At 52.2% G+C, this 20,981-nt stretch overlaps 9 protein-coding genes across 9 annotated transcripts; 4 read left to right on the top strand and 5 right to left on the bottom strand.

The window, feature by feature from the left end:
* Positions 1 to 78: 78 nt before the first annotated feature.
* On the bottom strand, positions 79 to 999 carry AA0111_g3599 (40S ribosomal protein; the record flags this gene model as incomplete). Its single annotated transcript, XM_028649502.1, has 3 exons — positions 79 to 174; positions 227 to 394; positions 544 to 999. 3 exons carry the CDS (start codon positions 997 to 999, stop codon positions 79 to 81), a joined length of 720 nt encoding a protein of 239 aa, XP_028508958.1.
* Positions 1,000 to 1,745: 746 nt separating this feature from the next.
* Positions 1,746 to 2,580, bottom strand: AA0111_g3598 (hypothetical protein; the record flags this gene model as incomplete). Its single annotated transcript, XM_028649501.1, has 2 exons — positions 1,746 to 2,399; positions 2,449 to 2,580. 2 exons carry the CDS (start codon positions 2,578 to 2,580, stop codon positions 1,746 to 1,748), a joined length of 786 nt encoding a protein of 261 aa, XP_028508959.1.
* A 1,413-nt stretch (positions 2,581 to 3,993) lies between these two features.
* AA0111_g3597 (hypothetical protein) lies at positions 3,994 to 5,110 on the top strand (the record flags this gene model as incomplete). Its single annotated transcript, XM_028649500.1, has 3 exons — positions 3,994 to 4,041; positions 4,099 to 4,664; positions 4,729 to 5,110. The coding sequence occupies 3 exons, from the start codon at positions 3,994 to 3,996 to the stop codon at positions 5,108 to 5,110; spliced, it is 996 nt and encodes a 331-aa protein (XP_028508956.1).
* A 514-nt stretch (positions 5,111 to 5,624) lies between these two features.
* AA0111_g3596 (hypothetical protein) lies at positions 5,625 to 6,370 on the bottom strand (the record flags this gene model as incomplete). The annotated part of the gene is made up of 2 exons (XM_028649499.1): positions 5,625 to 6,059; positions 6,116 to 6,370. 2 exons carry the CDS (start codon positions 6,368 to 6,370, stop codon positions 5,625 to 5,627), a joined length of 690 nt encoding a protein of 229 aa, XP_028508957.1.
* A 237-nt stretch (positions 6,371 to 6,607) lies between these two features.
* AA0111_g3595 (hypothetical protein) lies at positions 6,608 to 8,530 on the top strand (the record flags this gene model as incomplete). The annotated part of the gene is made up of 1 exon (XM_028649498.1): positions 6,608 to 8,530. The coding sequence occupies one exon, from the start codon at positions 6,608 to 6,610 to the stop codon at positions 8,528 to 8,530; it is 1,923 nt and encodes a 640-aa protein (XP_028508954.1).
* Positions 8,531 to 9,033: 503 nt separating this feature from the next.
* On the bottom strand, positions 9,034 to 11,924 carry AA0111_g3594 (hypothetical protein; the record flags this gene model as incomplete). Its single annotated transcript, XM_028649497.1, has 2 exons — positions 9,034 to 10,394; positions 10,556 to 11,924. The coding sequence occupies 2 exons, from the start codon at positions 11,922 to 11,924 to the stop codon at positions 9,034 to 9,036; spliced, it is 2,730 nt and encodes a 909-aa protein (XP_028508955.1).
* Positions 11,925 to 12,256: 332 nt separating this feature from the next.
* On the top strand, positions 12,257 to 13,439 carry AA0111_g3593 (hypothetical protein; the record flags this gene model as incomplete). The annotated part of the gene is made up of 3 exons (XM_028649496.1): positions 12,257 to 12,265; positions 12,313 to 12,423; positions 12,477 to 13,439. The coding sequence occupies 3 exons, from the start codon at positions 12,257 to 12,259 to the stop codon at positions 13,437 to 13,439; spliced, it is 1,083 nt and encodes a 360-aa protein (XP_028508952.1).
* An 18-nt stretch (positions 13,440 to 13,457) lies between these two features.
* Positions 13,458 to 13,866, bottom strand: AA0111_g3592 (hypothetical protein; the record flags this gene model as incomplete). Its single annotated transcript, XM_028649495.1, has 2 exons — positions 13,458 to 13,692; positions 13,745 to 13,866. The coding sequence occupies 2 exons, from the start codon at positions 13,864 to 13,866 to the stop codon at positions 13,458 to 13,460; spliced, it is 357 nt and encodes a 118-aa protein (XP_028508953.1).
* A 129-nt stretch (positions 13,867 to 13,995) lies between these two features.
* Positions 13,996 to 20,850, top strand: AA0111_g3591 (hypothetical protein; the record flags this gene model as incomplete). The annotated part of the gene is made up of 1 exon (XM_028649494.1): positions 13,996 to 20,850. The coding sequence occupies one exon, from the start codon at positions 13,996 to 13,998 to the stop codon at positions 20,848 to 20,850; it is 6,855 nt and encodes a 2,284-aa protein (XP_028508950.1).
* Between the last annotated feature and the right edge of the window lie 131 nt (positions 20,851 to 20,981).

Below are 20,981 nucleotides of genomic sequence, written 5' to 3'. Positions count from 1 at the left end.
CAGGAGCCCACACCCTTATTTTCGTGCCGACGCCAATGTAATCATTCCACGACCCAATCATGAATTCATGATAACTCTCTAGTGCTTCATGGAAGACGCCCTCCTCTTGCGGGCCTCGTCGTGTGCGGCCTTGGCGTCGTTGATGCGCTTGGAAAGGATCTGAGCGTACTCGTTCTGTATTGGCATTAGTAGTTTTTCTGAGCGTCATAGTAGGGTATGGACGTACGGCAGCATCCTTGGAAGCCTCCGCGCGACGACGCTTGAGTGCCAGCCTGTGACGCTTGTGCTGGAGACGCTGAGGAGTAACAAGACGCTGGATCTTGGGGGCCTTGGTGTAGGGCTTGGCGCCCTCCTTCTTGGGCTGGACCTCACGGCGGATGACGAACTTGCGGACCTACACATGCAATGATTAGTCTTCAAACCTTGAAACTTTACTAGCTCACTTCTTGTTGCTCAGACTCAATACGCTGCTTGTAGCAGGACGAGCGAGACTCAATCCGCTATGCGAAGCAGGATTGGCGAAGAAGCTATGAGGTAACTCACATCATCTTCCTTGCTGAGACCGAAGAAGCGGCGGATCTTGGTGGCACGCTTGGGACCGAGGCGCTTGGGGTGGACAATGTCGGTCAGGCCGGGAATTTCGTCGTCACCCTTCTTGACGATGCTGAGAGCAAGGACAGAGAGGTCCATGCCGACAATGCATCCACGGACGGACTTCCTCTTGCGCTCACCAGTGCGGCGGGGGCGGTAGCAGGAGTGGCCATCAGCGAGGAGAAGGCGGACACGAGTTGGGTGCATGACACCCTGCTTCATCGGGAAACCTTGCTTGTCGTTACCGCCGGTGATCCTGACGATGTAGCCCTTGAACTCGTCGCCAATGCTGTCGGCAGGGACTTCTTGACCCATGCGGCGGTCCATGAAGACGCGGAGCTTGCGCTCATCCTCGACCTCGATCAACTTCTGGGTTCCATTGTTGGGGTAGGAGATGTTGAGCTTCATCTTGACTGCGGCGTCTCGACGGCGTGTGGAAGCTGCAACGTTAGTAGATTGTCGTGGTGTTGAAGGGTCGTCGGGTCGAAATTCATTTTGGAATGCGGTTCGCTTAATGCCAGTGCGCGCTAATCGGGTTTGGCATCATCACGTGCTAGCGCGACTTCCAGGTACGGCAGTCGCGATCCACAAACTTGAGGGGAATTGTCGAGGCCTGGGGCATGACTCGCGTTTTAGTGGCATCATGATCTATATCCTGCTGAATCGTTAGGTTCATTCTGCAGCAAGAAGTCCGGATCCAATCTGCGCAGGCACACGAGCATTTCACCGTGAGGAGCACGATTGAGACTTGGGCGTTGGTTCGTACAAAAGTGCGTCTATCGCCTTCGTCTTCGCAGATCGCATCATTCAACAGCGTTTTGAGCCCAGCAGCGCGGAGCTTACATTGCGTATACATATTCACCAGATTTTCGGAGCACGTGAAGCAATTAGATGTGCAAAATTTAACGTGTTTATGCTATTCAAGAGGGATATCATTCCATGCCGTGCCATTCCCTGACCATTAGACTCGTTGCAGCTAAAGTCTTGCTCAGGTATTCTCAAACCCAAATGCTCGCATTCCCTAGCTTGCAGAGCCGTCCTCAAATCAGCAAGCCACCAACGCCAGAACTATGCATTCGCCATATCATTATGGACACAAGAAGCCTTTTTTGAAAACACAAGGAAAGAAATGATACGCGAGACCACTAGACTGTCTAGTGCATGAGCTCGACCGGCGGCCTCGCGGTGCTGACTGTCATGCCCTGTGCCTTCTGCGACGCGATCGGTCCCTCAATCCCTTCCATCGCATCGATGGGGGTCAACGGCTCAGGTGTCTCTGTTGTGTCTTCAACTGATATAGCTGGAAGGTTCGGTGAATCGCCGTGGTCTTCGGGGTGGTAAACTACAGTCGTGCTGCCGGTTCGCCTCCTTGTAATGGGAGCACCTCCGTGATCGGTCTCGGGTGAGGTCGCCTCGTGATTTGCATGCAACCGCGCCAGCGCTGCTGCGAGGTCTTCAGGGTGCACAATCTTGTTGGGTGCATCCTCTTCCTTCATTTCCCAGCCCATCGGTGGTGAAGGTGGCGGCGAGATGAAAAATAGGCGGTCTGACTTGGGTAGGGCGAGGTGCTGGTCTGAGGGGTTCATGGGTGTGTTTACACCGAAATATACGCGGATGCGATAGCCCATGAGCTGCTCGCCATCGAGGGCTTGTCGAACTTGTATCGCAGAGTCAATGTCGAAGAAGGATACCACGATGCGACGGAAGGACTTGAGCGGCGCCCATGTGTGTACTTTGGCATGTTGGTCGATGGTTTCGCGGATCTCGGTAAGGGTTGATAGTTGGAAGATTTCGGGAGCAAGAAGGTTCTGGATACTGTTAGATGCTGCCGCTGAATTTGACGAGTGCAACGCTTACGGTTATGATGAGTGTGTTTGAGGGTGGTGATGGCTCGACCAGTGGTGGCAGGTCTGAGAAGTCGAGAGAAAGTGGCGACTTGCTGCCCGATGATGCGCGCGAGCGCTGTGGTGATGGCAGAGTAGCTTGCATGTTTGCGATCATTTGTGTTGCGCAAAGAGTCTTAGGCTTCTGGTGTGGATGAGTTGCTGTGATGAGATGAAGTGGAATGTCTTAAATGCGTGTGTCTTATATCAAAGTTCGCCTTCGCGGTGGTTGGTGGTTCCAGCTTCCGCATGCAAGCACACTGTTGCTCCGCCTCAATCCGCCAAGGCCAGAACTTCGGCCATGACATTTCCCGCGTCCACGTCCCATGTTCTGCTTCTTTCGCGCCATTTCCTGGGCGTTATTGCACTGCCCCGCCATGTTGCTTCCCAACGCACTGTGCTGTTAGAGGTCTCCGGACCTCGGCGGACGCGTCAATGACGGATTCAACTGACGATAGCACAACACGCAGAGAAAAGGAGAGGCCCTCAGCCTCGCTGATGCTTAGTCGCCCTCAACTCAGCCTCATGTCGACGAAAGAAACATCCATCAGTGTCTCGCTGGTTCCACAGAAGATAGTTTGCAGGCTACTCAAGCACCGAGTCGACTGTTAGTGTCCGGCTTATCCATGTTAGGACTACACAGCATGCACACAATACTATCAGGGCCGTTATCTTGTCCGACTGGGCATTTCATAGGTCATCACTCGGCGGCAGACTCGTCAATCCCCATCTGCCATATGCATGCGACGATACGACGAGGACAACTGTCAAGTCAGTCAGCTCACTTTGCAGCACAGCCATAGGCGCTTTGCACCCGAGACCTTTGTCGGCCGATAACACCCTCACGTCTTGGTCTTGTCGTCACGCTGCAAGTAGTCTTGAAGTACATCATCCTACAAGAGTGTCTCATGTGCTTAGGAGCAAGGCTGATCGAAGGTCACGTCTTGTCTCGTGACTGTCTCACGCTCCGCGCATGCCGGACACACCCGCGGGTCCTGAGAGCATGTACTTGCTTCATACGTCCTTTGTTTTGCACAAACATCCGGCACATCCAAACCTATAGCTCATGTTGTAGCAGCTTGGTTTGTGCCAGGCCATGACATACCTAGGTATATCAGTATTAGGTACCTAGTATCAGGTGCCTGAGTATACGCACGCAAACAAATTGTCAGAACATTGCCGCTCGGTAAACTTTGGTTCAGAAACAAGTGACTTTGCGTACAACTGCGGATGCGGTGCAATTTCGCCGATTGCTAACCTGCATGACGATGACCACAAAGACATGACAGTGGAACAGCTCTGGAAGTGTGGCGTAGCTGTGGCGCATGCATCCAGGCGCTAGGCTACGTTGGCTCCAGACTCACCTCAAAGAATCTCCATCACGGCGACGTCCCTAGCCAGCACACGCCATACACGTCAACACGTCTCTCTCCGCCTCACAATCTAGTCGCCTTGCCGCCTCGGCTCCATCTCCCACGCCGCAAGCACCCAGCTCTCACCTCCCTGAAACGACGACGCGATGGACTACGACCCAGATGGCGGCGCAATAAACGTCCGCTTCCTCGAGGTACACCGTCTGCTCTGGCTACCTCGCAACACGTCGAGCTAACACAGCCATGCGTAGGCAAACAGCCAGCGCGCCAACTTCATCGTCCAGAACTTTAATCTCGAAACCGCCAACTCGCTGCGCCGTGTGATGCTCGCTGAGATTCCCACCCTTGCCATCGACGTCGTAGAAGTCTTCGACAATACATCCGTTCTTGCCGACGAGTTCGTCTGCCACCGTCTCGGCCTCGTGCCCTTGTGCTCAAAAGGTGTCGAAGACCTGCTATACTCGCGCGACTGTGACTGCGAAGGCTACTGCGACAACTGCGCCGTTGTCCTCACCCTCAACGCGAAATGCACAGGCAGCGAGATTATGAAAGTGTATGCGCGCGATCTGGTGATTGAGTCCCGGACACCGAATGAGGATGTAGGCAAGCCGGTCATCACTGATTCAGAAGAGACGGGTAGTTGCATTGTCAAACTGAGGAGAGGTCAAGCGATCAGCATGAAGTGCATCGCGAAGAAGGGTATTGCAAAGGAGCATGCGAAGTGGGCACCTAGTGCGGCCATCGGTTTCGAGTATGATCCGGCGAACAAGCTGCATCATTTGGACTACTGGCACGAGGAGGACGCGGATAAGGAATGGTACGTGTGCTCTTTTCCTTGCTGAGTACTCGATTACGGGCAGGAACAATCTGACAGCAACTAGGCCCAAAGACGAAGCTCGGATAAACCTTGATGGCGGTCCCTCTAACCCAGACGAACCCTTCAACTACGACGCTGTCCCAACCCGTTTCTTCTACGACGTCGAAACAGTCGGTGGTCTTGAACCTGATCAGATTGTCACACAAGGAATCTCTATCCTACAACGAAAGCTCGCCGAGATTATCAAAGAACTATCCGGCGGTATTGGAGGCCCAGAGGACTTTGGCGGTGCGCAGAGCCCAACACTGAACGGTGCTGGGTATGGCGATGCCGGCGGATATACTCCCGTCGGAGCACCGGGATACGGCGGCGCGAGTTCTTGGGGTGGCGCGGCACAAGGAGGTGCTACGCCGTACGGTGCTACGCCATACGGACAGAACTGGTAGACAAGTATGGGCATGTCTAGGGTGTACAACATTGCATGGGCTGGCGTTCTAAAAGGGTGGGCGTCAACAGACTGCAAAACTGCCATGGAACGTAGTATCGTATCCTTCGCATTAACATTGGGCACAGAAAGAAGGTGCAGATTGCTATCAAGAATAAGTTGAAGCAAATTCATTGATACTGCTTTGCTGCTCTTGAGTTTGCTCTTTCGCTCGTAATCTGTCATATCTAATATTACAATACATGCAAAGCCATTTCATCATTGTGCTTGCTCAACTTTTCCAAAATGCGTCTGAGAGGGGAATATTTGTACAATGTCCGATGAAAAACCAAAGTGCACCTTGTGGGTAGCACGAAAACGCCATACCTCCATTGTACCGCCGTGTCAACCAGTCAATAGAGCCGAACCGTAGTAGTCATACACATGCGAATGAAATGGTTGCGGCAGTGACATAGGTCATGAACACCACTATCCGCGTACATGGAACGTCATTCAGGCCTCGTTCAATCGTGCATTTAGGCGTTCTTGACAACGCCAACCTTGGCCGGTCGCAGTGTCCGTCCGTTGAGCTTGAAACCCTTCTGTTGAGTGTGGAAGCAAGTACCGTCCTCCTTGTCGGGTTGCGGCGCCTGGAAAACGGCCTCGTGAATGTTGGGGTCGAACTTCTCTGCGGCTTCGCTGGGGTCGAATCGCTCCAAGCCGTGCTTCTTAAGCGTGTTGATGAGGATGGTGTCGGTCATCTTGATACCGTCGTGGAGAGCAATGAGGTCGCTGTTGTCGCCCTTGAGCTTCTCTTCCGGGACAGTACCCAGGGCGCGGTCAAGGTTGTCAACAGATTCTACAAGGTCGCGAGCGAAGCGCTGGATGGCGAAGTCTTTTGCGGCCTTGATCTCACGTGCTGTGCGTTCTTGGAGGTTGCGGAAGTCGGCGACCGAGCGGAGGTATTTGTCCTGCAGCCGATTGTTATTCCCTTGTCTTTGTGCATCTAACTGGCTTATATGCGTACCTTGAGCTCAACGACTTCCTTGTCCTTCTTCTCCAGCTGCTCCTTCAATTGTGTTGCCTCGTTGTTCTGTGCGGGCGCGTCCTCCTTCTTCTCGGCGGCTTCTCCCTCTTTTGCGGGCGCAGCATCCGAATACCATCGAATAGCAGGTGTGGCTACTGCTCTTGTGATGGGTGTTTGCTGACGTAGTGGCGCAAAAGCCCGTATTTGGCGGGCAGTCTGCTGTCTTGAGGCGCGGAGGATAGTTCTTTGCAACATTGTGTAGTGTGTAATATGGAGAAGCAGAAGATGCAAGTTATGTATGAAGGCGAGAGTGTAGTTCCGATGTGTGATGCGATGATGTCGAGGATGTTCGAGAAAAATTCGGAGCAGCTGCCTGTGCTCCCAAACAGGGTCCAGTCTTTCCGTCCCGAGGTCGGATCCTTTCCGAACATTGCCATCTGTCGGCCGCACGTCTTTGGCACGCTTCTCGACAAGTCCATGCCATGATGCGTTATGCGTCCTTCGCCAGTCTTCTCCCTCCGCATACGCTCCTTCGTCTCTCGACATGATGTCGTTCCACCAGACGCCATGGTACAAAAGCCCATTGAGGCAGCTTATTACCGCGGAGGCACGTCGCGAGCCGTAATCATACAACCGCAAGCTCTGCCTAAGCACCGTGCAAAATGGCCGGCCATCTTCCGCCAGATAATAGGCAGTGGCGATCCTTATGGCCGACAACTTGATGGCATGGGCGCGGGGATATCGAGTCTCAGCAAAATATGCCTTGTAGAACCCTACGGGAGGAGGATTGCCCTGCCTGAAAGAGGCACCCGTTTCCGTACTGGATTTGGCGGCATTGATGCAGCACGTGAGAGTGCGCAGGTTACACAAACCCAGGAAGAGGCACAGGGGGTGGAGGAAGAGCAGAATTTGGACATTGATTACACCTTTGTTGGCTTGGGTATTGAAAATGACGAAGTTGACATCGCAGGCAACTGTGGAAACATGAGTAGTGCGATTGGTCCCTATGCTTATAATGCTGGACTTCTCCCAGCCAGAATATATGCTCAAGGTGATGGAGAGGTCACTGTCAAGATACGGAACACGAATACTGGGAAACTGATCGACTCCACCTTCGAGGTCATCGGAGCCGAGGCTGCTGTGGCAGGCGACTACAAAATTGACGGTGTGACCGGATCTGGCTCCAAGATTAAGTTGGACTTCAAACACCCATACGGTAGCAAGACCGGCAAAGTGCTACCAACTGGTAGGAGGGTAGACAAAATTGGGGACTATAGAGTGTCTTGCGTGGATGGTGCAAACCCATGTGTCTTCATCCGAGCAGACGATGTCGGTGTGGATGGCACGATACTACCCAACGATTTCAATAAACTCCCAGAGAAGCTTGCATTGCTCGAAAGCATACGTAAGACCGCTGCCGTTGCCATGGGTATTGCGCCTACGGAAGACGACGTTCCTCGTACCATACCCAAGATCGGTCTCGTATCCCAATCGTCTTCGCATCCTGTGTTGTCGGGGCAAACACTCAAGTCATCGCAAATGGATATAGTCCTCCGGTTTCTCTCTGATACACAACCTCATCGGGCAATTCCCTTGACTGCTGCATTGACATCAGCAGTTGCTGCGCGTATTTCCGGCACCATCGTTGAGCAAATGCTGGCCCCTGAACCTTTGGTGGAGGACGCGGTCACGATAGGTCACGCAAGCGGCCGACTGCAAGTCAACGCCACTATGGACACAGAGAACAAGCTTTACCCTGTCAGTGGCACGGTATTCAGAACTGCGAAGAGGCTGTTCGAAGGGAAAACATTCTGGTCGGACAAGACTGACAAGAGGGAAGAGGCTACGAAAGGTGACAGCCTGTACGGGAGCAATGGTAAACATTCCCTGGGCCTAGCTTTTGTGCTGGAGAATCGGGGTAAAAGTTCAGCCCATCTTTTCGAAGAAGACTCACAGTCGGCGCAACAACACCCAGGACTAAACGAACTCGATGTGGACGAAGACGCTGCCCAACAACAAACTTTGGAACAGATTGAGCAAAACGAACAATCGCAGTCAGAAGTAAAGGCGCCTATCCTAAGTCATAGACCGCTTCCAGATCCGCACAGAAAACGTCCAGACCTTAGAAAACATACGAGCAAGGAAGATGCACTCACGCACGCTCTCCAAGGCCTTCATCTAGAACTCTCAACCCTGATTTCCGACACCAATCTCACGACTACCGCACAGCACTCAACAAGCCTTCTCACTGCGGTTCTGAAAGCACATCGCTCAATTCAGATCAATGCCATCGCGCAAAAGCGTTCAGCTAAGAAAGCCGTAGACAAAGAAAAGAAATTGGAGAGAAAGACGGCACTGACGAACTCTCTCGCGCAAGAACAGCCAATGAGAAACGTTGATAGGAGAACAAAGTAGATAGAGAGGAAGATGGTGAAGGGATGTCGCATGGCTTGAGATCAACGACAAGCAAGCACACTCGTGTAATGACCAGGAGCAGAACGAGGCACACAGGCTGAGTAGGCAGCCCAGATCAACTCGTCAACATTGACACGACTGTGGAAAGATGCTAGCGACACGGCAGAAGAGAAAGAAGAGTTCGGGATTAACAAACGAAGATACCGAGGGCGTAAGATACAAGCACAAATCTGAGAGTGCGGCTAAGGCTGGGAGAGGTGCACGTTGAAAGACTCGGGAAAAGTGAAAGAGGGGACCGGGGTGATGGAAGACCTTAGAAGACGGTGAAGATACTAGAACACCACTGGCATTCTTCTCTTATAAGCGAAAAGTACCTGGTAGTAGCATGTCAAACACAAAGCCAGTTCTGGATCAGAACCAAGAATTTGCTATACCTGGACTGAGAAGCTATTTTGCTCACCTTATGCTGTTGCCCCACTCGTTCCTCAAGGACTATCTCACATCTATCTGATTACCATTCCTGGCCGCTCAAAGTCACCAGCATAGGGGCCCTCAAGAATATCACTTCCTCCTAACAAGCCTGTAGTCTCACTGCCTAGCAGAGTACCGAAACCCACACTTCCCCGTCTGTCACTCCAGATTTCATGAAACCGAATTGCCATGTCGCTAGCTGCAACGACGATGCAACCTTCCTCGGCGCCTCTTCTCGACCAGACTCCATCTTCACCCCTGGCCCTTCCACCATCGCGGTCTCCATCTATGTGCGAACCATTCAATGGGCCGCCGGGGTAAGCGACTGCACACAGAGCCCGATTCTCATCGTACCACGGCACGGCAACGACTTGTTCGCAACCAGGCCAAGCGAAGACAGCGACACGGTATGGGTGTTCGGGTTGCGCGAAGCCGAACGTTGCTGCTATTTCACGGCGAGTTTGAGACCAGATAAGACTTGTGACTTGAGCTGCACAGTCGATAGTAGCAAGACAAGTGCCTGAGCGTGTGTGATAAAAGCGGATGCAGCGATCATTTGAGCCGCCGCCGACGGCTATAAGTCCGCGTTGCCAGGGGCAGAACGCCATGGCTTTCACAGCTGCATTGAGTGTCCATGTGTGTTTCGCCGCCGATTGCGCAAGGTGCAAGACGGGGTTGTTGTTGCGGTTGGTTACGGTGTAGATGGACTCACCACGCGGACCTGCACGCACATCCAATATGGCTGCTGTACTCTCGCTAGCAGCGTTTGGTCGAAGCAACTTCTTTGTCTCAAACAGATTGCAGTTGTTGTCGTTCCCTCCACTTGCAAAAAGCTCGCCGTCCGACGACCATGCTAAACCGCAAATCTGTTGGCTATGGATGGATAATCGAGCGAGCAATGTCATGGCACCATTCCAGCCGAAGAGTGCACTGTGTGTCTCCGAAGGCCACTCAACACTGTAGAAGTAGATGTGACTAACCTCATCTCCGATGAGTAATTCTTCGGTTGGTACATTCATCGCTCTATCCCGGAGTGAAGGTCGCTGTACAACAGTCGGTCTCCAAGACACGCATGATACAGGCTTGGGTTGCGTAGCATCGAATCGTGGTTCCGAGTCAAGCGGGCTCCACAGTAAGATACGACCGTCAGCCCGTCCAACCGCAAGAATTGCTTGCCCACCTGCTGTGGAGGAGAAATCCAACGACGTAACATGCTGAACATCTGAAGGTCCATTTGGCGGCACGGTGTTCAGCGGGTTTGGCGTACTGACGCCGCTTCTTTCGGACCATAGATGGACACAGTTCCCTAGGCCAACAGCAAGGCACTTGGAGGTATAAGAATATGCGAGCAAGGTACAGTAATAGTCGTCGCGGAGGTTAGGGGCATCAAGGACTGTGTGCCAGATTAGTATAAAAAAAACCCCGGTGGGTTAAGGACATATCTGAAAGGTAGAATGGGCACAGGTCTCCGCTTTGGCGGCGTTTTACGGGTATCTTGAGCTTGTGGTCAGCAACAACACAATGCTGAAACGTTCGTAAGGAATATAAACGAACTCGGATCAACTCCGTCCCTTAGCCAAGCTCCGTCTCGCCAGACATGTTTCGTCTGTGATGCAGGGCCACTATTTTGTGAGCGCGGAGAGGCTGCAGATGATGAGTGCTGAAGTATGCGATCAGTTTGATCAATGTCAAGTGCTAGTGCGAGACGTCGTTCATAGGCTTCAAGCTCGGCATCTGGATCTGCTCGGTTCAAGAAAGCAGATTTGTACAGTGGCGCGTTCGTTCCACTACCAAGCATTCCACCTCTGCCAGTGGACACTGCAACTACTGTTTCGCTCACAGCAGAAGGCCCACCAACGTTCCAGACAGCACCAGCGCTGATCTGGCGAGCGCCCAAGGTTAGAGGATTGCGCCTGAAGTTGACATTCCTTCTATTTGCATTGGCACGCCCTGAAACCACGGAATGTGCCTCTCTGAGCCCGCGTAGTTCCTCATTCATGCGACCACTTCTGCGCAGTCGGCGACTGAAAGCATCTGAGCCTCTGCGAGCACCGCGGTTCATGTTTTGTTCCTTGTCCCTTCGTTCTGCAGGGCTATTGAGCTCGAAGCTTTCTCGAGTAACCGCGGGTAGCCGGCGGCTGGGGATGAAGCGATCTGGCGTACTGGTCTGGTTTGGACGAGGTGATGGTAAAAATCCGCCTCGCGCGACCCATTGACTGGGTCTCAAAGGAGAGCTAGCATAGCGCAGAGGTAGTTGACGAAGCTTAGCAGGCCGAGAAGTTTCCCCAGAAGAGGCGTCAGTGTAGCGCAGGGGTGTGAAGTTCGAGCTTTCAAATTTAGTGGCAGTGTCTATAGGATTTGGCGAAGGAGATGGGCCGCGACTCAAGATGCTAACCAGGCTATCTGAAGAGCTGCGATCTGTGCGCCTTGATTTTCTTGCAAGGGATACACTTCGAGGCGGATTGGAGTTGCAGGCTTCCCCTTGAGGAACGAGGTCCCCCTCATCAAGAGGCAATGCAGCTGTAGTAGATGCGAAGGGAACGTTTGAGTGAGCGAGTGTGGTAGAGCGATTGAAAAAGGAAGAATTGAAATCGTTGAGTCTGCGATGATCTGGACAAGTCTGATCGTTTGATTGTTCCAGTACAGCTTCACGCTTGATCGGACGAAGGTCCGGAGTAGACAGTGCCTGAAGACGAGAAAAGAATTTTGACTTTCTAGGAGAAGATGGCGAAATTAGACTGGAACCAGTAGTGTCACTGTTATTGTTGTTGTCACTGAAGAAGAGACAGCTGTGACTTTTGCGAGGAGACTGGGGTGTCCTAGGTGACGACCAATCTTCAGTGCAGACAGTCTTGGTGGGAGACAGCGGCGGTGTGAGATAGCCAGACTGAGATGGAGATGTTTCATCATCAGTGTCGCTCATGTTGGAGCGGTTTGCGTCAAGATGAGTGGACTGGAGAGCTTAGTTGTGAGTTTCAGCGCATGTGAAGTCGTTCGAAGGAAAAAGGCTAAGGGACGAGAGGTACTGCCTGCTGTCCCGGTGTTATCGCTGCGAGGTTAGTAATGCAATGATGGGCCAAGGTCTTAGGATGTTGGCAGCAAATTGAGGGGTGACAGATGCAGCGAGTGTTGACGGCAACCTTCCGCGCGAGATGACGGAGGGGCAGCAGCTCCACGCGTGTAGTGGGGCAACATCCCGCCGAGGCTGCAGTCTGAGGAAACAACAGCCAAGCCTTGTCAACCGCGCAAGAACACATGGCAAGCGTATGTTGACATGAGGATACGTCGGCGACACTCGCTAATATGTATAGCACGGTATATCGCGTGGGTCAGGCCCGATAGTTCGGTCAGAAGAGGCGCGACAGAAGGAGCTTCAACAGATTGCGGATTACAAAGATCTAGCCGATCTGGTGAATGCGAAGGTATGTAATTCAAAGTCAGATTGGGTCATTCGGTGTTGACAGTCGCCCTTCAGGTTGCAGAGAAGCAGTATACCATCGAAGTCTTGGGCCTTGTCACGAAGCTCCTAAACGAAAACCCCGAGTATTACACGATATGGAACCACAGGAGACGCGTCCTGATGGCGCTCTTGACATCAGATGCTCTTGAGCAATCGCCAGAAGACCTTTTGCAAGGCGACCTGCATCTCACCTTTGCGCTGTTACGGAAATTCCCAAAGTGCTATTGGATATGGAACCACCGAAACTGGCTTCTGCGCGAAGGGGAAGCGCTGATGGGCGTGGAAGCATCACATAAGCTTTGGTCGGGAGAACTGCAACTCATAAACAAGATGCTACACGCGGACAGCCGCAATTTTCATGCCTGGGGCTATAGACGATTCGTCGTGTCGCAGATCGAACGGCTGGCCGCGTCTGAAGACATCCCCACGACCGGCACTACACCGAAAAGCCTCACAGAGTCCGAGTTCGAGTACACAACCAAAATGATCAAGACCAATCTTTCCAACTTCTCCGCCTGGCACAACCGCAGCCAGCTTATACCCAAGATGCTCTGCGAGCGCGATGCAGACGCCCAAGCTCGCCGCGCATTCCTCAACTCAGAACTAGCTCTAATATGCGAAGCCATAAACACAGATCCTTTCGACCAGTCTATATGGTTCTACCACCAATACCTCCTCTCGATATTGTCTCCGTCATGTCCACCGGGTTCGCTTGTTGTCCAGGATCTGACCAACGGCGAGCGACAAAAGTACTATGAGCACGAGATGGAGTATATCAGGGAGATATTAGAGGACGAGAAGGATTGCAAGTGGATATACGAGGCACTTCTCGGGCTCGCAGAGGCGTACCTAGCGGTGGACGCAGGAACCGGGTCGTTTACAACAAAGGACATGAAGTCGTGGTTGGATGAGCTGAAGCGTCTGGATCCGCTGCGGCAGGGGCGGTGGAGCGATCTCGAGCGTCAACTTGATCTTTAAATGCCAGTTACAATACCATCAGGGCTTGCCTTTGGAGTTTTCAGCGCTGCTAGTCGCAGGCGCAGTCGCACTTTCCGTCTTGTTGTCCTTCTTCCATGCCCAGAGTCCGAGCGTGTTCGACCACGAATTATCAGCAGGCGCAGAAGTGACGATGTCCTCTTTCTTAGTCTGTAGCTGTGTGGAAGCTCTGCTAACCGGGGCTGCTGGTGGCGGAGTCGCTGTACTTGTGGAAGCGGCAGCAGCAGCGAGTTCCCTGGTATGAATGTAAGTGAAAGCAAGAGAAAGCGCATGTGGAGCCGGCGTACCGTTTGTATTCTGCCTCCAATCGTGCTATTCGCTGTTTTTTAAACTCGCCATCAAAAGTAGCCACTCCAATCGATACGCCGACTATCGTCGCCAGCGCGACTGGAAGGATGCGTCCCGCCATTCTGTTTGCTTGTTGTGTGGACTGCTGATTCTCGAATTTGGGGTGTATGACGAAAGCACTCCCGCGGGCAAAAAGTTCAGCCCTCTTCCGCCCCCGGCACACGCTAGGCGGAGCACGGGACGACGCGCCATGCCTTCAACAATTACCCAAAACCTCACTCCGTCAGCCTCGAACTCCGGTACGACATGCAGGCGCGTCCAAATGTCCAAATGGCGACAGAAAGGTTTTGTACAGGACTCGGATGAGGAAGAAGACGAGTCTCAGCTTGAGAGTCAGGGTTCCAGGCAGAATGGTGGCCTGAGTGGACGCGTCGAGCGCGTCGAAGAAGGCGTCGACGCGATCGGACGGCATGAAAAAGCCACGGAAAAGGAACAGGCGACTGTATACGAAGACAGAGAGAAGAACTGTGCTGCTCAAGGTAGCGAAGGGGTAGATAAGGAAGAGACGGTTATTACCACGCCCACCAAACGCAGCCCGCCCAGGCGTCCTACGCCATCTCCCTTCACGCCCAGGTCAACGCACAGCTTCAGACGCGAGCTCACTGAGAGCCCCGATCCGCTACTGGGGTCGCAAACGCCAAAGATTCGACGGAATGTACCACCTCCATTATCCCTACGCCTAGCATCGCCAATACTTCAGCCAAGCTCTGCCGTATCCATACCTCAGCTGGACGACAATCATGCCGTTCCTGTTTCAGACAATTCGACCGTTCCCATACAGTCGACCATGGTGGGTGATGCACGAAGTCCCAAACACGTTCCAACCCTATTTCATGAGTTCGGCATTACTCCCTTATCCGACAATTCCGATGATGATACCTCAGATCTCTCAGATCCACCAACGGATATGGAGTCGCCCCCGCTGGCATTTGCTGAGCCTCATCGTCGCACGGCGGTTCAAGTAGTCATACCAGCCTCGACCGCCCTACAGAAGCAGATTGCCGACGACAGGGCAAAACGTGAGTTCCGCCAACGGAAGCCTATTCAGATGCATCCTTATGCGTTGGAGGGTGAGATGTACCGGAGAGAAGTACAGAGCAGAGGACTTAGACCGGTGCGAAGGGAGCGGTCACGATCACCCCAGGGCCATCGTAAGCAGCAGAATGATGAAACCCAGGAGCAAGAGTTTGATCCGAATCAAAGTCCTACAAGCAGTCCCCCAGATGTTGAAATACCAGTCTCTACACCTGTATTACCACGACCGAGGAACGATCTTCTTCGTCACCCTGCCTCCAGTTCTGCTAGACGAGTTTCGTCTACACAGCTCCGTCACCCTCATGCAGCCAAGCGTAGAAAGCTCAACATCTCGTCCACTCAGACTATTGCAGCACCAACAAGTATCTTCGAAGATCGTGACATGCGACGCGATATCTGGTCCATCCCTCCGAACTCACCTCCGTACTCAAGCAGTCCGCCATTGAACGGGAACATGTCAGCTCGTCGTTCAGCTACGCTACGTGCAATGACCCCAGCCCCCAACTTGCCTACGCCTTCCACTTCATCAGTCATTCAAGAAGATCCCCAAATCCTGATGGGATCAGACATCGAGCAGGCCCCACGTAATATGCAGAGGTCCGGTGGACAGCTTCGTCGACCGACCAGGGTAGTGATAACGGACAGCTCATCTTCGGCCGCCGAGTCTGCCAGTGAAGCGGAGAAAAGCGACAATGAAATCAGATATGTGGGCAGAAAGATTAAGGGAGTGTTGCCTGCTTCGTGGTTGCGACAAGATCGTCAAGCACAGGAGCGACGGCAGGCTGAGCAACGCGAGCGAGACCGGGTGCGTACGAACGCAGCTGCCTCTCCCGAGCCTACTGCGCCTGTGCGTGGGGTTGCTCAAAGGATCATGAGACCAGCCGGCCGACCCCGACAAGATGCAGCTTCTAAAACACCATCAAGAATTTCCGTTGTCATATCAGACGATTCAGATGACGAGCCAAGACCTCATGTCAGCCATCATTTGGAAACGGTGCACGATTCCATGGCTGACGCTTCTGCACTAGCTGCACTGTTTGAGGATCGTTATGCTAACGACAATCTATCGGACATGGAGCACGATTATCTTCCCCTTCCGACACTTGGTGGAACCGGACCAAAACGGAAAAGACAGACTAAGCTTACAGATGCATTTGGAAAGTCTAAGAAAGCTAGATCGTCGGACGGTCTGGGGAAGAGTGTAGCCTATGAACGACGATTGCTCAACGGGCAGACGGGAAAGAAGAAGCAAGCCAACTCCAGAAGACCACGCAAGACTCCTTTGCCTGCCATGAGTGTCATAGATGTTGATCTCTCGCCGTCTCGGCAAGGCGATGCAATACCGCAATTCCTCCGCATTGCCAGGCGGCAAGCGCTCCAAAGACCAGATCTAGCCCGTCAAAAGCCGCGAAACAAACAAATACGACTCCAAAATGCGGAAGATACAGAAGAGGCCAATTTTACTCTCAAACAATGGCAACGAGGCACAATTAGACCAAAAGCAAATGTCGCATCGCAACAACAAAAATCACGACATCCTTTGATCAATAGGATCGATAATCAGCAGCATGCAGAGCAGCTTCCAGTGAATGATGGAGGATCTTTGAAAGAGCTCGACATGCGATCCGAAGCTGCGACCGATGTCTCTCGCTCACGCTCCCGTAAATCTATTCCTACAGGTCTTCATATTTTCCAACGCTCTACAACCCAGAATCAAATCAAGATGTCCACAAAAACAGGGAAGAAACGTGCTCAACCAAACAGGGATCCAGGACGGGCTGTACGTCGAGCGCCTCTTCCTTTCAGAACCGCACAATTAGAAGGCGATGAGAACGACTTTGGCCGAGGTCACCGGAAAATCGCATTCGAAAAGGGCCTGTTACGTGTTGATCAGGAGTTCGGTATTCAGCTTCCTAGCAAAGAGCCTTTCGTAAATCCACAGTTAAGTCGATATCTCGCAGACGACGGCATTGAACTGCCACCCCTCCCTTCTGCAAACGAGGTAGGGGAAGGCCAAACAGAAGGTTCAAGACACCAGCACCCTCCACCCAAAAAACGGTTGAAGCGAAAGGTCCAAGCGCAAAGAATTGATGTCGATGCGCGGGAATATCGACAGCCGAGCGAGCCGGCAGTCCAGGAAATACTTAAGACTGCTGATGTTCTTCAAGTACAGGACGCTGAGACTGAACAAGGCTCACCCATACTCCATGGCCTGGGTCCTTATGGTACTCGATACCCCGTCACATTCGATGTGTATTCGCTAGCGGCTGATACGTATTTTCATTCGTCTACTTTCATCGGGTCTGACGAATTTCGCCGAGCTTTAGTCATCAGCAAGCCCGACGGTCGCAGCTTTGATGATCCGGCTGGTCATTGCACTATTGCCCATGGTGCTCTTTCGATCAGATGCGGCCCATGGAATGACGACACGTTTTCAAAGTTGCAAGACCTTGTAAAAGCGGCGTCTGAGCCTTTGGAAGACCAGGAAGCTGGACGTCATATCCCATCGTCAGTCAATGAGGGTTTGACGCAATTGATTCGGTTGGCACGGTCACTCATCAACTGGGTAACTGATCATCTCAGCTTCTTAGACCCGATCGATCGAAACGACTGTGTTTTTAAGTTAATGCGGCTCTATCAATCGCTCTTTGACAGCTTGTCGGTTGCTCAGAGAACTACGGCTTGTCAGAATTCTAGCGGCGTTCATGGTGTCATACATGCCATGGCCTACATCCTCGTCGCGAGCTTTCAGGTTCATTGTATTGCTCAGCATCCTACTGTCGATCAAGGCAATCGAGTCGAGCTTGTTGGTCTTGTCAAGAACCTGTCTAAGACTATCATCACGCAGCTGGTGCGACATGGTATACCAAATCTAGGCAAGTTTCTGGACCAAAATAAGCGACATTCCGTACGCGAGAAGGGGATACAAGAGAATGAAGTTGTCGTTGAAAGTGTAGTCATCTGCACTCATGTATTGGATGAGATGGACATGCCAGCATGTAATTTCTGGGATTTGGTAGGCCAAGACCTGTGCTCCAGACTCGCCAACGCCACATCTTTGCCTACCTTCGAAACTACGTGGGCTTCGATATTCACTTTCCTCCCCTATAACGAGATCGATGCATCGGGCATTCCGCTTAAAAGCCGGAGAGAGACCTTCCAGAAGGATAATTGGACGTGTATCCGAGATCTCCTACGTCGGTTATTTGAACTGTATCCGAGTACCTATAGGAAGCACAGCGCGTCACTCAACGACTATGTTCGTGCTAACCTCGCACGATGCCACCGGTTGATCACTCACTGGCATTGGAGTCGTCCGGAGCTGATGCTTAATGCCGTGTTGGACTTTTTCGGCAAGAATGGCCTCAAGAACCTGCGACGGGAATCAGGGGACCGATCGGTACCTTTTCTCAACAATCTTGCAACATCACCGTCGTTCGTCGTCGAGCAAAACGAGAATTCCTTCCACATCGCACTGATATGTCTTGCTCTGGGCCTCCAGGGTATGACAAACGCTTATCCAGAGAAGAAGATTCGCAGCTTTGTCTTTCGGTCTCTACCTAACCACGGGCGTGCTTATCCAAAAGATCAGCCTCTAGACGAAGAGAATCTGGTAGCACTCCGCAATCATCATGACCTACTTTCCACGCTCTACTTTGCTGCGCCGCCAACCTGTCGTCCAAAACTGGATCACATTCGTGATCTTGTCAATCACGAAAGCTCTCACCGCGAGGCCTGTAGAGTCAACGTTCGAGCCTGGGCCAACCTCGCCACATTTCAACTATCGACCGAGGAGCCGTACACCTCTGCACGACCGTTCGCATTATGGTACAAAGACATAATGCATCAAACACTAAGACAGTACAAGCTGGCCAAAACCGAGGCAGATGACTACTTGAAGTCTGGCGTTCTAGATGGTACTACCGATATCTCCGCAGTCATGGTCCGTCAAACAATGGAGAGAAACCAGGAGCTGGTCATTGCGACACTACGAGACTGCATTGCCGGGATGAATAGAGCAATCCTTCATGCAAGAGACCACTTGTCCATGAGAGCCTTCCTCATTGATTCCGACATCATGTGCCTGCTTGAGCTCCCTCATCTAGAAGATCGCCGCCTTGTCAGCATCATTCGCGACACTATGAAAGTTCTCCAGAGCTTTGCAAAGTTACAAAAAGCCCATGTGAAGAGGGACGTGAGTCAACAGACGAGTGACGAAAGCCAGGATTACGGCGACTTCCCCGACATGGATGACTTGGAAGGCATCGACTCTGACGTCCCCGCAAAGGTCATCCAGGAATCAGGCCTCGACTTCATTCAGAAGCCCCTCTGGCACCTGCTGTCCAACGCTTTTGGCGCGGAAAACTCCCCTGACGACAACCTCCTCATGGACTGCGTTGACACATGGGTTCTGATCGCAGAAGGTCAGGTAGCATCAGGTGATCGGTCATGGACGTACTACTTGGATTCGTTCAGTCAGGTATCATGGAGACAGCTACGGCACACCGAGCAGACGCGTAAATTCGGCCCGTACTTCATGGCCGCTCTTATCGACTGCGACTCGATCGCTTACGAAGAGCATCGCCACGATTTCCTCCAAGCCCTAATGGTATGCTTGGTTGAGCGAGAGTCTTTGCTCAGGTTCCAGCATCGACTGTTTTATGCCATCGCGCGAACAGATGATAATCACCCACTTATGCAGAACCTACCCTTCTTCCGCAATACAGATACCGTTGAGTGGGATATCACCGCTGATACTCTGCGTACGCGGCGCCTCGCGCTTATCTCTAGTATTCTGTCGAATATGCGCGACGACGTTCGATCGGTTGCTCAAGCTGAGCCGGCGCGCCTTGCTAACATAAAGAGATCGTATGCGTCTATGCTGAAGGACTTTATGACAACGATGAAGTACAACTATCAGCAGCTTCGTCAGGGTACGATGGTGACCGGCGCTTACGTCGAGTTCGTGCAGAAGATCGTTCAGTTCCTCAAGCAGTATACAAACGATATCTGTCCCGTTTTACCCTTCTTCACGGACTCCGTCGCTTTCCCACTACCAGCTGGGGATCCCACTTATGTCGTGGCACGCCTTTGTGGGTATGCGCCTAAATTGTCAGACACAGGAATTGCGAAACAACTATCAGTCTTTATACAGACGGTCGTGCAACAGGCTGCTGCCGATAACCAGCAGATTTACCTTGTCAACCAGCTCACGACTGCTCTGTGTACTGACGAGGCACCAACTCCTGACAGGGTTGCACTGCGATCAGTACTGCTGCAAGGCGTCCTTCCAGCGTACCTAGAAGAAGCGTTCTCATCAAGCACAGCCTTTGCCATCGCTAGGCCAATACTGCAAGCGCTGCCCTCGGTTCTAGATACGATGATTTTCGATCTCCGTATCACTCAGCCCGACAGTCTCATATCCGTACTGGATTGTATCGTATCGGTTTCGCATGCCTTCATCCGCGGAACAGAACAACTCAAGGACAGTCAGCACTGGCTCCAGCAATCCCATGTCATCGCTGCACTTGCGCATATGATGAATGCTATGAAATCGATTCTTCCACCGTTAGAGTATATATGCAGTTGCACTATGCCCTCTGCATGTCCTAGCCAACCACCGCTCATTACATATATCGACCAACTCAGCATCTTCGTCATCAAACTCCTCCAAGGCACAACGCCGGAGACGATTCCCTCGTACATTGGCGATGCGCATGCGCCAATCCAGCAGAAGCAACACGCAGAATTACTTGCGTTCTGTCGACGAGGCTTGGAGGACGGTGTAAGAACAAACTGGAGCGAGAGCAACGGATCTATTTGGTTTGGCCAAGGTCACGCTCGGAAAGAAGTAGTCTTCGACGTTGGAAGTGTAGAAGAGGAACGGGCAACACTAATTGGTGGGATTCAAAGTTTCCAATCTACGCTGAGAAATTTATATGGTGATGAAGAACAGCCATATGATGATTGCGAGAGAGAGGGGACCTCTACGTACGATTTCATAGTTTAGCGGTATGAATTCAGTGGCATGAAATAGCATAAACTGGTCTCTTTGAGTCACATGAATAATCATATCAACAATCAAGCGATCACAGTATTTTATTGTTGGCTGTACTACGTATTCTAGTTCAACGCGTACGG

The sequence above is a fragment of the Alternaria arborescens genome, assembly GCF_004154835.1.
Source record: "Alternaria arborescens strain FERA 675 chromosome Unknown contig_6, whole genome shotgun sequence".
Classification (NCBI taxonomy): domain Eukaryota; kingdom Fungi; phylum Ascomycota; class Dothideomycetes; order Pleosporales; family Pleosporaceae; genus Alternaria; species Alternaria arborescens.
The sequence above is the reverse complement of the archived record's forward strand: the minus strand, read 5'-3'. Positions and strand labels throughout refer to the sequence as shown.